Raw genomic sequence first — 15,702 nt, forward strand, 5'->3', positions numbered from 1 at the left:
CTTTGGCCTTCATCAGAGTATTGAGTGCAGTTGGGAGGTCATTTTGCAGTTATACAAGATGTTGGTGGGGCCACGTTTAGAGTATTGTGTTCAGTTTTGGTCAGCATGTTATAGGAAAGATGTTGTCAAACTTGAAAGGGTGCAGAGAAGATTTACGAGGTGTTGGCAGGACTCAAGGGCATGAACTATAGGGAAAGATTGAGCAGGCTGGCACTTTATTCCTTGTGGTGCAGGAGGATGGGGGGTGATCTTCTAGAGATGTACAAAATTAAGAGAGAAATACGCACAATCTTTTGCCCAGCGTAGGGGAATTGAGAACCAGAGGACAGAGGTTTAAGGTAAGGGGGGAATGATCTAGTAGGAACCTGAGGGATATTTGTATATGGAATGAGTTGCTAGAGGAGGTAGTTGAGGCAGATACTATTGCAATGTTTAAGATGCATTTAAATAGGTACATGGATAAAATAGTTAGTTGGTGTGGGGAAGTTGGGCCGAAGGACCTGTTTCCACGCTGTATGACTCTATTGCAACGTGTCGCAGGCACCTATCACCCTCTGTATAAAAAAACATGCCCGATGCATCCCTTTTCATCTTTGCCCCTCTCATCTTCAAGGTATGCCCTCTAGTATATGATATTTCCATCTTAGTAAAATGTTCTGACTGTATCCTCTATCTATGCCTCTATTAATTTAAATACTTCTATCAGGTCTCCCCTCAACCCCCTGGCATTCCAGAGAAAACAATCCAAGTCTATCCAACCTCTTCCTCTAGCTAATACTCCCAAATCCAGGCATCATTCTGGGAGACACAAAATACTCAGGGCCACAGGCAGCTTCTCTGGAGAGAAGGAATGGGTGACGTTTCGGGTCGAGACCCTTCTTCAGACCGATGTCAGGGGAGAGGGCGATACATAAATAAGGAAGTGTAAAGTGTGAAAATAGGACAAGAGGAATCGAGATCAAGTAAAATGTAGAATAGATCATTGGTGGCTGGGAGTTAGCTGCTTTTTTTGTAATTCTCTGTTCAAAGCAAATAGAGATAAAATGTAGTTGGAGACAGTAAGACTGGTCGGAGAACTGGGAAGGGGGAGGGATGTAGAGAGAGGGAAAGCAAGGGTTACTTGAAGTTGGAGAAGTCAATGTTCATTCCGCTGGTTGTAAGCTCCCCAAGCGAAATATGAGGCATTGTTCTTCCAATTTGCGCTGGGCCTCACTCAAGAAAAGTCAGTACGGGAATGAGAGGGGGAGTTAAAGTGTTTAAAAACCGGGACATCAGGTAGGTTTAGCTGAACTGAGTGGAGGTGCTCCGTGAAACGATCACTGAGCCTGCGCTTAGTCTCGCAGATATATAGGAGTCCACACCTGGAACAGAGGATACAGTTGGAGGAGGTGCCTCACCTGAAAAGATTGTTGGGGTCCTTCGACAGAGTGGAGGGGGAAGGTATAGGGAAAGGTGTTGCATCTCCTGCGGTTGCAGGGGAAAGAACCTTAGGAGGGGGTAGTTTGGGTGGGAAGGGACGAGTTGACCTGGGAGTTGCAGAGGGAACGGTCTCTGTGGAAAGGGGTGGGGATGGGAAGATGTGGCTTGTGGTGGGATCCCGTTGGAGGTGGCGACGGCTGATGGGGTAGAAGGTTAGAGCTAGGGAGACTCTGTCCCTGTTATGACTGGGGGGAGGGGGAGCAAGAGCAGAGCTGTGGGATATCGAGGAGACCCTAGTGAGGGCCTCATCTATGATGGAAGAGGGGAACCTTCGTTCACTAAAGAATGACATCTCTGATATCATAGTATGGAACACCTCATCTTGGGCACAGATGCGGCTTAGACAGAGGAATTGGGAAGAGGAGTAAATGTCCTCTACACCCTATCCAAAGCCTTCACATCCTTTCTATATTGGGGTGCCCAGAACTGCACACAATACTCCAACTGCAACCTAAACAAAGTCCCATTAAGATTCATCATGACTTCTTGACTCTTATATTCAATAGCCCGGCCAATGAAGGCAAGCATGCCATATGTCTACTTTACCATTCTGTTACTTGTGTTGCCACGTTCTGAGAGTTACAGACTAGGTCTCCAAGATCCCTCTGTAAATCAATTTTATTAAGAGCATAGCACAGATCCTTGTGGAACTTAACTGGTCACTGATCTAATTTTCCATGAGAGCAAAGGCTTTATCACCAGTTCATGGCAAGCTGCTGTGTAGGAGTAAGCGGGTGAGGAAGAGAAGGCAAAAGGGGTTGTGGCCTGGTTGGGTATTTTGCAATGTTGGTGTGTTTGTAAGTGCGACTCAAAACCCTTTTCACCACCAATCCCCATTTTACCATCCCAATTGCAGACCAGCACAGTATGTGCTTGGCCACATTACCAAAATCAAAGCTTACACAAAATAATTAATTTAACCCAAAACTGTAAATCAAATTTATCACGTTGAAATGAAATATTAAACTGGTCACCCATATCATTCCCTTTTGCTTGTCCTCACACTCTTCTGCCATTCTACTCCAATGCATACATTGTGACAGGTGATGGTTTGTTAACTCTCACTGGAGAACAACTTTGACAATCTTGTAGGCTGAATGATACAACATTGGACTGCATGGTTGCAGCATGGGTAGCTGCACTCTTGGCGGACAGCAGGGTCCACAGCTCACAGGCAGCAATGGAAGGGCAAATATTGCCATCAAAAGAGAGGAAAGCAGAGTTGTTCTCTTAATAACCACTGTTACTGGGGCGGCAGGGGCCACACGGTGGCGCAGTGGTAGAGTTGCTGCCTTACCGGAGACCCGGGTTCGATCCCGACTACGGGTGCTGTCTGTACGGAGTTTGTATGTTCTCCCCGTGTGTGGGTTTTCTCTGAGACCTTTGGTTCCTCCCGACGTACAGGTTTGTAGGTAAATTGGTTTGGTGAATGTACAAATTGCCCCTAGTGTGTGCTGGATAGTGTTAATGTGCAGCGATCGTTGGTCGGTGGGTCCCCGTGGGCCGAAGGGCCAGTTTCCACGTTGTATCTCTAAACTAAACTAAACTCCATCAGTATATTGCCTCAGTCATGCTTGTAATCAATCAGAACGTTACAAAGCACTGTTTTAACCTGCTGGCTTCTTTAGACTCTGGAGTTTCTCTTCATTTAATTTAACAGCATCATGTATGATATTGTGAGTCAAAGGAGCTGTTCATATATTGTACTATTCTATGTCATCCCTGAGCAGTAAATGGTGCTTACAGTCTGACCTGGTCACAAAACATCGCATCACTAGTTAAGAGAGTGCAGCAGCGTTTGCACTTTCTGCGCCGGATGAGAAGAGCTCACCTCCCCATCCCGTCCTCACCACTTTCTACAGTGGAACCATAGAGAGCATTTTGACCAGCTGCATCTCTGCCTGGTTTGGGGACTGCAAAGCCTCCGACTGGAAGTCCGTGCAGAGAGTGGTGAGGGCGGCTGAAAAAATCATCGGGACTTCTCTTCCTTCAATCCGGGACATTGCGTGCAAACGTTGCTTGTCCAAGGCCAACATCATTATAAAAGACCCCACACATCTCCACCATGGACTGTTCACTCTGCTGCCCTCGGGCAAAAGGTATCGCAGTATAAGGAGCAGAACGGCCAGGTTTTGCAACAGCTTCTTCCCCCGAGCCATCAGACTCTTGAATTCCATATAATGTGCTGCCACTATTATCTATTTTATCTTTCTATCTATTTTATCCTTTTGTTATTTTATGTTGCACGGTGAGCCAGATGCAACAAAATTTCGTTCAGACTTGCATTTGTTGGTGTATTTTTGAATGACAATAAAGTCTTTGATTGATTGATTGATTGATTGATGATCAAAGTTGAATCATCCTAGATGTCATTCATCTTTTGTCGCAATGAAAGCTGAACCACTGGCCATCTGACTTTGCAATAAAATTAAGTCCTCAACTGTGCCAACTGGACATGAGAACATGAGAAATAGGAGCAGGAGCATGTACGCCATCTACTCTATCTATATAACTGGAGTCACAAAAGGTGGCCAGTTCCTTTGAAGCAGTACCCCAAGCACAAAATGTATTCACATAAAAGGAGAAAGTATGAACACTGGAATGGAATATAAGGGTCAAATAAGGGTCACTTACCACAATCCACCAGCAATTTTTCAGAATCATTGGTGCTTCAATGAATGGAGCCATCAGTAATTTCCACTGTTGTTTCCTTCATAAGTCCAGGTAATTTATTTAAAATAAGAGAAACCCCATCCCTGACATCCATGGAACGTATCTAACCATTTTTGTGTTGCCCTTCTTATCCTGTTGTCTCACCAAATCTTTAGCTACATTCTCTTCAGTTGTTTTCACTATCTTGAGCACAAAGCTCTATGTGGGCATTTAACAATAAGTTTAAAAAGAATTACCTCCTCTAGCATTTCAAGTTCCTCTTCCAGCTGCTGTGTTTCCTCCCTCACGGCCATCAAGAAATCAGTAACAGATTGTCGAGGATGCATTCCTTTTTCAAACCGGTTATACATACTCCTCCAAAACCTGTGCAAAACACAATCTCCAATTAGTATTTCCAAATGGCAGGAATTATTTGAGCCAAATTTTGGCAACGCCGAAAATCTGAAATAAAAACAAAAAACGCATGAAGCACTCTGGCAACATCTGTGGATACAGAAAGAGTTGCATTCAAGTTCTGACAAAGGGTCTCAGAGTTGAAACGTTAACAGTTCCTTTCTCTTCAGATGCTGCCTTTCCTTGAGTGTTTCCTGAGGCTCTAGAAGGCGCTGGTCAGGCCGCATTTGGAGTACTGTAAGCAAATATGGGCCCTGTATCTGAGGAAGGATGTGCTGGCTCTGGAGTGGGTCCAGACGAAGTTTACAAGAATGGTTTCAGGAATGAGTGGGTTAGCATATGACGAGCGTTTGACAGCATTGGTTGAGGGGGGACCTCATTGAAACTTACAGAATAATGAAAGGCATAGAGTGGATATGGAAAGGATATTTCCACTGATGGGAGAGTCTAGGAACAGAGGTCATAGCCTCAGAATTAAAGGGTGCTTTTTTAGAAAGGAGGTGAGGAGGAACTTCTTTACTTAGATGGTAGTTCATCTGTGGAACTCATTGCCACAGAAGACTGTGGAGGCCAAGTCAGTGGATATTTTTAAGTTCAAGTGAGTTTATTGTCATGTGTCCCAGTATAGGACAATTAAATTATTGCTTTGCTTCAGCACACAGAACAGAGTAGGTATTTACTACAGAACAGATAAGTGTGTCCATATACCATGATATAAATATATACACACATGTATAAATAAACTGATAAAGTGCAAATAACAGAAAATGGGTTATTAATAATCAGAGTTTTGTCCGAGCCAGGTTTAATAGCCTGATGGCTGTGGGGAAGTAGCTATTCCTGAACCTGGTTGTTGCAGTCTTCAGGCTCCTGTACCTTCTACCTGAAGGTAGCAGGGAGATGAGTGTGTGGCCAGGATGGTGTGGGTCTTTGATGATACTGCCAGCCTTTTTGAGGCAGCAACTGCGATAAATCCCCTCGATGGAAGGAAGGTCAGAGCCGATGATGGACTGGGCAGTGTTTACTACTTTTTGTAGTCTTTTCCTCTATAGACAAATTATTGATTAGAATGGGTGTCAAGGGTTAAGGGAAGAAGGCAGGAAAGTGTGATTAGGAGGCAAAGGTCAGCCATGATTGAATGGTGGAGTAGACTCGATGGGCCGAATGGCCTAATTCTACTCCAAAAATGTGTGGACTTGAACTTGCTTCCAGTAATGTCTGGTTTTGTTTCAGCATTCTGAAGTTATGTCTCACAGAAGCTTATCTGACTTGTAGAAAAGAAATAGAGTTGGAGCAATTACTTTGTAAAAGGAAATAGTATGATTGCACTGAATCTTCCTCTTACATATTTCCTATTATTCATACTTCATGTCTGCCTTCTCCAACATTCAATAGTATCAGTTCAAAAATACAAGAAAAGTCATGACCCTTATATCTAACTGATGAATCATCTATAATCCTGTTCAGTTTTCATAAAGTCAAATATTGCATTGATAAAGAAAGAAAATTAATGGTCAATAATAAATGTAAAAATTGTTGTTCGGCATTAACAATACCAGGAATAACCTCTCAACAAGCACTTTCTATGTGGTCAATGAAAACATTCCTCATGAGAGGAATAGATCGGGTAGATGCACAGAGTCTCTTGTCCCGTGTAGGTGAATCGAGGACCAGAGAATATAGGTTTAAGGTGAAGGGGAAAATATTAAATAGGAATCTGAGGGGTAACTTTTTCAGACAATGGGTGGTGGGTGTATGGAGCAAGCTGCCAGAGGAGGAGATTGAGACTGGGACTATCCCAACATTTAAGAAACAGTTAGACAGCCACATGGATAGTTCAGGTTTGGAGGGATATGAATCAAACGCAGGCAGGTGGGACTAGTGTAGCTGCGACACATTGGCAGGTGTGGGCAAGTTGAGCCATAGGGCCTGTTTCTATACTGTATCTATGGCTGTAAGTAATGGTTAAGTAAAACTCTAAACTAGCCAAAATCCTTTTTAATTTGTTCCCATAAATCGATGACATTTTGTAATTTTGGGACTATCTGTACTGTATATTCAGATAATGAATAATGTTCAGACAATTGTGAAACTGTTAGTTTTGGGTGAGGTGTGAACAAAGATGGTCTCTAAAGATTTGCATTCTCTAACATGTTCATTGATAATGATCAATAATAGTCATTCAGTAAATGGGCTGCAAGGGTATTTTGGTATTGCAACCAGTACTCTATGCCTAATTACTCATTGGGGAAGATTTTATAAAAACAGCTTCATGTTGAGGGAGTAAAACAATTGGAAATCTATTGAGTAAGAAGAGGCACACAAATAAAACGTTTAGAGCCCAAGGAAGAGATTCTTAACCAGCAGTAGTTGGGTAAAATTGGCAGTCACAGTCCAGAAGTTAAACTAGCAATCTTGGCAGTAAATCCACAATTCAGCGATTTTTTAGGTGACTGTTCAAATTAGAAATTGATCACGTCACATTTTCCTCTCTGAGTGGTTGTAATAGATCTCATTACACCATATGAATACTTGCAAATAGTTTCTCCCATTGTGTTGGCCAGCATTTACTTTCCACCCCAGACTATTATAATGGGATTGTTCTTTGAACTGCTGTTTCTGGGACTTTGTTGTGGACACATCACCTGTTGCATTTTTCTTCAAAATAGACGATTGAAATTAAAAGATATAGCAAGGAAACAGGCCATTCGGCCCACCGAGTCCACACCGACCATCACATTAGTTCTATGTTATTCCACATTCGCATCATTGGAGCAATTTACAGAGGCTAAATTACCTACAAATCCATTTGTCTTTGGGATGAAAAAGGAAATATACCTGGAGGAAACCGACGTGGTCATGGGGAGAATGTGAAAACTTCACACACTCTGCGCCAAGGTTGGGATCAAACATGGGTCTCTGGCACTGTGAGGCAGCAGCTCTACCAGCTGCACCACTGTGCCATCCTAAAGTAGATGTAATTCAAAAGCAATTCACGAGCTATTGTGTGTTTGAGACAGTCCAAGGATATTAACAGCAAAATATTGAGACAAGTGTTTTCCTTCTAATTTGTTCTCATAGATAGTGGTGTAAAATAATAATGAAATGCCAAAATAATGCACCAACCTGAAGTTAGATGGAGCTGTATGAGGCCTCAGGACTCCTTGAGTTTGACTATGATTTTGTCTATACAGGGGATTTTTATAATCTATACAATTTTTCCACAGATGAGCCCATAGTGAATGAGTTTTCTCCTTAATTCTGTCAAAAAAGAAAAGAATTACAACACAGTTAAACCAACTTCCACCTGTCAGAGTGAATTGATAAAAAGATCCAGCAGAAAATACAGATTATTAAATATACAACTAACAAAGATCTGCTGTATATATTGTATTAAGGATGACTTACAAATTTATTTGTCCAAAAAATCATAAGGTCATAAGTGATAGGAGTAGAATTAGGCCATCGGCCCAAAAAGTCTAATCTATCTCTCCCTCCTAACCCCCCCCCATTCTCCTGCCTTCACTCCATAACCTCTGATACCAATACTAATCAAGAATCTATCTATCTCTGCCTTAAAAATATCCATTGACTTGGCCACCGAAGGCTTTTGTGGCAAATAATTCCACAGATTCACTACCATCTGACTAAATAAATTTCTCCTCATCTCCTTCTTAAAAGAACATCCTTTAATTCTGAGGCAATCAAGTCAAATCAAGTCCATTTTATTTCTATAGCACATTTAAAAACAACTCTCGTTGACCAAAGTGCTTTACACTAGTGCAGTGGTACATAGATCAACAATACATACATAAATACATACATACAGCACTCTCTCAGAGGACCTCAAGAAAGGCTTGAAAGTAGAAATAAATTTTAAGTCTAGACTTAAAAGAGTTGATGGAGGGGGCAGTTCTGATGGGACGAGGGATGCTGTTCCATAGTCTAGGAGCTGCAACCGCAAAAGCGCAGTCGCCCCAGAGCTTATGCCGAGACCACGGGATGTTCAGTAACCCCGTCGGCCGATCTGAGGGACCTGGAGGTGGTGTGGTGGGTAAGCAGATTTTTGATGTTGGTGGGGGCGAGCCCGTTAAGGGGTTTGTAAACAAAAAGAAGGAGCTTGAAATTGATTCGGAACCGCACAGGGAGCCAGTGGAGAGAGGCCAGGATCGGGGTGATGTGGTCCCTTTTTCGGGTGCCCGTCAGGAGTCTCGCTGCAGATGAAATGCCATGCCTTTGAATGACTTGGCCTAAGGGGAGATATACAGGGAGAAGAGATGAGGCCTAGGGTGGAGCCTTGTGGAACCCCGCAGCTGAGGCTTGCTGGGGAGGAATAAAGAGTTATCTATGTTTGTAGAGAAATTCCTATCATTTGAGTGTGCCATCAATACCAACCACGTACATTAGGATGTGTTGGTCGACAGTGTCAAATGCGGCACTGAGGTCGCGATGGAGCAGGATTACACCGTCGCCGGAAGTCAATTGGTGAGAAGTAGGTCGTTATGCACTTCAACAAGGCAGAACTCTGTGGCTGTGGCTGCGGCCCTGAACTTGATTGGAAAGTTTTCCAGGATGGTATTTTGGTGTAGGTAATGACCTCTAGTCTATACTCTCCCACTAGTGGAAACATCCTCTCCACATCCACTCCATCCAAGTCTTTCATTTATTATGCATATTTCAATGAGAGTCCCCCCTTATTCTTCTAAACTCCAGCGAGTACAAGCCACTGCCGACAAACGTTGTGGCACCTTATCAAAGACTTTCGGGAGCCGCGGTCTCTAGGAGGAAGCGGCCGCTCTAGTCATTCCAAGCCGCTGCTGAGGAGTGTTCACCCGATGCCGGAGTTCCAGCTTCCCGGCAAGAGGGACTGAAAACATCGGAGTGGCCGCAAGGCCACAAATTGGGCCCCAGACCTCGGGTGGCCACAGAGGAAGAGGACTAACTTTCTGGTGCTTCCCCCACATTGAAACATTTTGATTCTTTGTGGGGGGACATTCGTTGTTGTAATTCTATAATGTGTTGTGTCACTTTTTCTTTTTTTTAATTTTTTTCTATGTATGTACGGAAACTTAATTATTTATTTTATGTAAAGCACTGGTTTCACGCGAGTTGATTTAAACGTGCTATAAAATAAAACTTACTTACTTATTTACTGAAAATCTAAGTAAGCACAATCCACTGACTCTCCCTGTCTGTCCCACTGTTCACTTCTTCAAAGAATTAAAAGTTAAAAGTTAAAAGTTATCATGTTGTGATAAAAAGTGAATTTACTATATCAATTTTAGTCCTTTATGCAAAAAAAAAAAATATTCAGGTCAAAAAGCTGGAGAAATCGGTGTTCTTGCATCCAGAAATTTGAGATGAAGTGTATTTAGAGGCAGGAAATTATTATATTTTTTAAAGGTGGATTTATTATATTCTGTCTTTCTCAGGTTTATATTTATTGAAGGTAGAAAATTTATCGTAAACATGAATCCTCACGGACTGGTTAGACGGTTATGTGTAGGAAGGAACTACAGATGCTGGTTTAAACCGAAGATAGACACAAAAAGCTGGAGTAGCTCAGCGGGACAGGCAGCATCTCTGGAGAGAAGGAATGGGTGACGTTTCGGGTCGAGACCTTCTTCAAAATGTCACCCATTACTTCTCTCCAGTGATGCTGCCTGTCCCGCTGAGTTTTTGTGCCTATCAGGTACATGGATAGAACATGGTTAGACAGGTACATGGATAGGACAGGTTTGGAGGGATATGGACCAAACGCGGGCAGGTGGGACTAATGTAGCTGGGACATGTTGGCCGGTGTAGGCAAGTTGGGCCGAAGGGCCTGTTTCCACACTGTATCACTCCATAACTGGAAACTTATGCCACCGGAGGGAGCTCAAATTCTGAGAAGAACCTTTCCGTAAATGGATTAACAATGCCAAATGATTCTCAAAGCAGACAAAGTTAACGCCAGATGAGAGAAGGATTAGCTGGAATTAACAGTCGATATATTCCACAGTAAATATAAAGTACAAAACAAAATATGTTTAAAACCATTTGCGACACAGTTCAAATTCTGTCCTACTATAACAGAATTAAAAGGCAGTGATAATTTGCTCATTTGTAAAGGTTGTAAAACTTGATATAAAAGTACTCAGTAACAAAGTTTCAATGTTCGCACAATTCGAAAAGTGTATCAAATTGTATTTGCAATTGCACTGTCAGGCTTTACATTTGGCATTAAATCAATTAACTAATCACAAATATATGAAGAGGACAAATTTGACAATGTGAATGAATATTTTTTTTTATTTTCTCCATTAGAAGTTATTTTCTGAGGGTAAATGAGTACATCTTTATTTCTCCCGCTGAGATGTGAACTGTGAGATTTATCTGCATAGTATTATGGTGAAGATAGACACAAAAAGCTGGAGCATCTCAGCGGGACATACAGCATCTCTAGAGAGAAGGAATAGGTGACGTTTTGGGTTGAGAGCCTTCTTCAGGCGTTATGGTGATATTGAATAAAAACTTTCTTCCGAAGATCTGCAGGACAAGTGTTAAGCGTTTTATTCATTTTTCTTGTTCTGATAATGGGTCAGTGACCTGAAACATTGTTTGCCTCTCCACAGGTGCAGCCTGACCTATTGAGTATTTGCACCATTTACTGTTTTTATTTAAGACATCCAACATCTACTAGTTTGTTTTTCATTGCTTTTCAATATTTAAAACATATCTTACCTCAGCTCTTTGCTCTCTTTATTGTTGTTGCAAATAAAATCACCGAATTGGCAAGAGTAGACATGATGATGAATGTGCACCAGAAATCTTTCATTGAACTCAAAGGCACAAGGAAATTGTTCCATTAGTTGCCAAACACAGTCAAAAAACTGGTCAATTACTGGTGAAACCTCCCTGGGATCACCATCCAAGTGGCTGCATCTGGAAACGAAAGGGCAAGGTGGAGTTGTCATATTCTTGTTGGAAGACAAAATATAAAAGAAAATACTCCATTCTGATAGTTTATATATTCTCCAACAAGATTTACTGCATAGCCACACGTTGCTCCTTTTACCCACATGCAGTAATGTTAGTAAGAAATAAATGTCTTGCATACAACAAAACGGTGCAGGTGAAACTATTTATTTATGAGAGAACCTTCTGCGTGCAGCCAATGAAGTAATGGTTTAGATATAGAAGCATACTCTTTGGAAATACAAGTACGGTAAACCCTTGTTTTTACAGACCACTTTATAATGGATTTTGGTTAAAGTGGACAGACCTACCGAACTTCATCGCCAGGCTGGTATGCCGATGTCTCTCCCTGCCTGCATCTTCTGACACCACCCCGACCCACACAGCTTTCTTCTGCCTCCACCACCTGTATTGCTGTATTGAGACCTTGGAGCTTTGTAGCTCAGGGCATGTAAGGCTTTGGTTCAATATTTCTGCTGAAAGAAGGCACCTCTGTCAATGCTATTCTTCCTCAGCTTAAATGTTATTGTTGGGTCTCTACACATGAAATGCCGTACATTACACTCATTTATAGAGGCAATTGGTAATAATGGACACCATTTCACACCCCCCCCTCCCTCACCGCCATGGTCTGTTATAACAAGGGTTTACTGTATTGCGATCACACATCCAAATATCCTACCATTGATCTTTTATTACAAACCCAAGATCCAATGTACAACTTCAAGATTCCCAATCAGCACATATGGGTGAAGCCTAACCAATTCTACTTGACTGTGACTAGTGTACAGACTTGTAAAGGCTATATACAGTTATCCCATCTGGTAATCCTTTCCTGTTCATTTGTAGATGGCTCCCAAGGGGGCCCAAGATTCCAGGGCTCAGTGGTATAACCCGAGAAGAGGCAGATTTTCTCGTGGTTCAGTGAAGCCTTAATCCCAAAATGACCTGAAGCTTTGAAAATATATCCTGCAAACTTAAAAATGCAAATAATTAAAACGGTTTAAAAGTTATGCAAAAAAAAAGCAAATATGAAAGAAAGCTCCTACATTTGTCAGAGAGAATAGTTGAGCCAGGCACAATAACAACATTTAAAAGACATTTGGGCAGGAACATGGATAAGAAAGATTTAGATATGGGCTAAATGCAGGTAAATGGTTCTAGCCTAGGTGGGGCACCTTGGTCGACGAGCAGGTTGGGCCAAAGGACCGGTTTCCTTGTTGTATGATTCATTAAGCAAACTGGTTACTCAAATGGCTATCCACCTTGTAATAACAAAATATCTAATGGAAACAACAACAGAATAGTCGACCAGCACTGTATGCGATGACATTCACGAATCCATGGCTCTTACAAGGGTCAAAGGTGAAAGCCGAAAGGAAGCTGTAGATCAAGATTGTTAAGGGCCTGTCCCACTTGGGAGACCTCCACCGCGAGTTCTGGTGATCTTAAGCGACTAAAAACTACCACCCTGGTCTCCTCCTCCAGGGGTCTCTCATGCAGGGCTACCTCCCTCTATCACCTCCTGTGGCATCACATAGAAACATAGAAATTAGGTGCAGGAGTAGGCCATTCGGCCCTTCGAGCCTGCACCGCCATTCAATATGATCATGGCTGATCATCCAACTCAGTATCCCGTACCTGCCTTCTCTCCATACCCTCTGATCCCTTTAGCCACAAGGGCCACATCTAACTCCCTCTTAAATATAGCCAATGAACTGGCCTCAACTACCCTCTGTAGCAGAGAGTTCCAGAGATTCACCACTCTCTGTGTGAAAAAAGTTTTTCTCATCTCGGTTTTAAAGGATTTCCCCCTTATCCTTAAGCTGTGACCCCTTGTCCTGGACTTCCCCAACATCGGGAACAATCACCTCCTGCCACACCTCCTCCTGGGCACTCTGGGGGATTTCCGGGACCGCTGGGCACTGCGAGGGGTTGAATGCATCCTTGGCAAGGATTGTAACATAGTTGTATAGTAGTTTATTTGGTATATTTGTTTGACTTGTATTATGGTGGTGGGTTCTGTTTTGGTTTATTGTATTCTAAATATTATTGTTTTGTTTGTATGGCTGTAGAAACAGAGTTTCGTTTGAGCCTCACTGAGGTTCAAATGACAATGAATAAATATTGTATATTGTATTGCATCCTGCCATCCCGGGAATTAACCTTGTAAACCTACGCTGCACTCCCTCATTAGCAAGGATGTACTTCCTCAAATTAGGGGACCAAAACTGCACACAATACTCCAGGTGTGGTCTCACTAGGGCCCTGTACAACTGCCGAAGGGCCTCTTTGCTCCTATACTCAACTTCTCTTGTTATAAAGGCCAACATGCCATTCACTTTCTTCACTGCCTGCTGTACCTGCATGCTTACTTTCATAGACTGATGAACAAGGACACCCAGATCCGTTGTACTTCCCCTTTTCCCAACTTGACCATTTAGATAGTAATATGCCTTCCTGTTTTTGCTACCAAAGTGGATAACCTCACATTTATCCACATTAAACTGCATCTGCCATGCATCTCCTCACTCACCCAACCTGTGCAAGTCACCCTGCATTCTCATAGCATCCTCCTCACAGTTCACACTGCCACCCAGCTTTGTGTCATCTGCAAATTTGCTAATGTTACTTTGAATCCCTTCATCTAAATCATTGATGTATATTGTAAATAAATTCTTTTTAATGATTGAATACATTTTTGATTTAAAAAAGAAGAAGAAAAAGAAAAAGCAGCTGGTTACCAAGCTCACCGAACTGTGTCTCTGTGCATCCCTCTGCAATTGGATCCTCGACTTCCTCATCCACGGACCAGTCACTTTGAATTGGCAGAAATACTTCTTCCTCATTAACAATCAGTATGGGAGCACCTCAAGGCTGCGTGCTCAGCCCCCAGCTTTACTCACTATATACTCAAGACTGTGTAGCCGGACACAGCGCAAACTCCATCTTCAAGTTTGTCGACGACTGCACCGTTGTTGGATGAATTACAGATGGTGATGAGTCAGAGTATAGAAGTGGGATAGAGCGATTGACCAAATGGTGCCAGCACAACAACCTGGCTCTCATTATCAGTAAAACCAATGAACTGATTGTGGACTTTGGAAGAGAAAGGCTGAGGACCCACAATCCTGTTTATATCAACGGGCCAATGGTGGAGAGAGTAAAAAACTTCAAATTCCTGGTCGTGCATATTTCCGTAGATCTTTCCTGGACCCAGCACACTGATGCAATTATAAATAAAGCACATCAACGCCTGTACTTCCTGAGAAGATTACGGAGATTCGGTATGTCAGGGAGAATGCGCTTGAACTTCTACAGGTGTACAGTAGAGAGCACATTGACTGGTTGCATCATGGCCTTGTTCGGCAACTTGAACTCCCAGGATCGGAAAAGACTGCAAAAAGTTGTGAACACTGCCCAGTTCATCACCTCCCCACCATCGAAGGGATTTATTGGAGTCGCTGCCTCATAAAGGCAGCCAGCATCATCAGAGACCCACACCACCCTGGCCACACACTCATTTCTCCCCGGCCGTCGGGAAGAAGGTACAGGAGCCTGAAAACTGTAATGTCCAGGTTCAGAAACAGCTTCTTCCCTACAGCCATCAGGCTATTAAACATGACAACCTCAAATAAGCTCTGAACTACATAGACTATTATTGTTATTATTATTACTAGACTAAGTGGGACCTGTTGGGTCCCTGTCACATGGGAGGCCTAGTCCCCCAACACAACCCATTCCCCAACGCAATATTCCACCACTCACCCGTTCCCCAAACCAACCCACCCCAACGCAATATTCCACCTCTCACACCTATCCCCCTCCCATCAAATCCACCCCTTCCTGTCCCCCTCTCCCTTCTACCCCCTCCTTACCCCCTGTACTCCACTACCCCTCTACCCCACTCCCTCACTTTCTTTCCCCCTCCCTCCCTCTCCCTCCCTCATTCCTCGCTCGCTCCCCTCCCTCATCCCTCTCTCCCCCCTCCCTCTCTCATCCCTCTCTCCCCCTCCCTCCCTCATCCCTCTCTCCCCCCTCCCTCCGTCTTCTCTCCTCCCCCACCCTGTGCTGTGGGCCGGGCTGCAGCACTCTCTCTCTGTAACAGTGTAAGAGTGCGGTGCGTTAAAGCCGCTCCCGGTGTCTGCGCCCGCGGGCAGGAGCCGTTGAGGTGCTGCCCGTCCCAGGACCCTCGGTGTC

The 15,702-nt window shown here is 43.2% G+C and overlaps 1 protein-coding gene across 1 annotated transcript in view; it reads right to left on the reverse strand.

The window, feature by feature from the left end:
• The window catches only part of mtmr7 (myotubularin related protein 7), a 110,999-nt gene that overhangs the window by 10,377 nt on the left and 84,920 nt on the right, over positions 1–15,702 (reverse strand). The window contains exons 11-13 of the mRNA XM_033029319.1: positions 11,269–11,469; positions 7,672–7,806; positions 4,389–4,515 (exon numbers count right to left, since the gene is read on the reverse strand). Coding sequence (XP_032885210.1) covers positions 4,389–4,515; positions 7,672–7,806; positions 11,269–11,469 — 463 coding nt within the window. The remainder of the gene's footprint in view (positions 1–4,388; positions 4,516–7,671; positions 7,807–11,268; positions 11,470–15,702) is intronic.

This window comes from Amblyraja radiata, chromosome 1 (assembly GCF_010909765.2).
Source record: "Amblyraja radiata isolate CabotCenter1 chromosome 1, sAmbRad1.1.pri, whole genome shotgun sequence".
Taxonomy (NCBI): Eukaryota; Metazoa; Chordata; class Chondrichthyes; order Rajiformes; family Rajidae; genus Amblyraja; species Amblyraja radiata.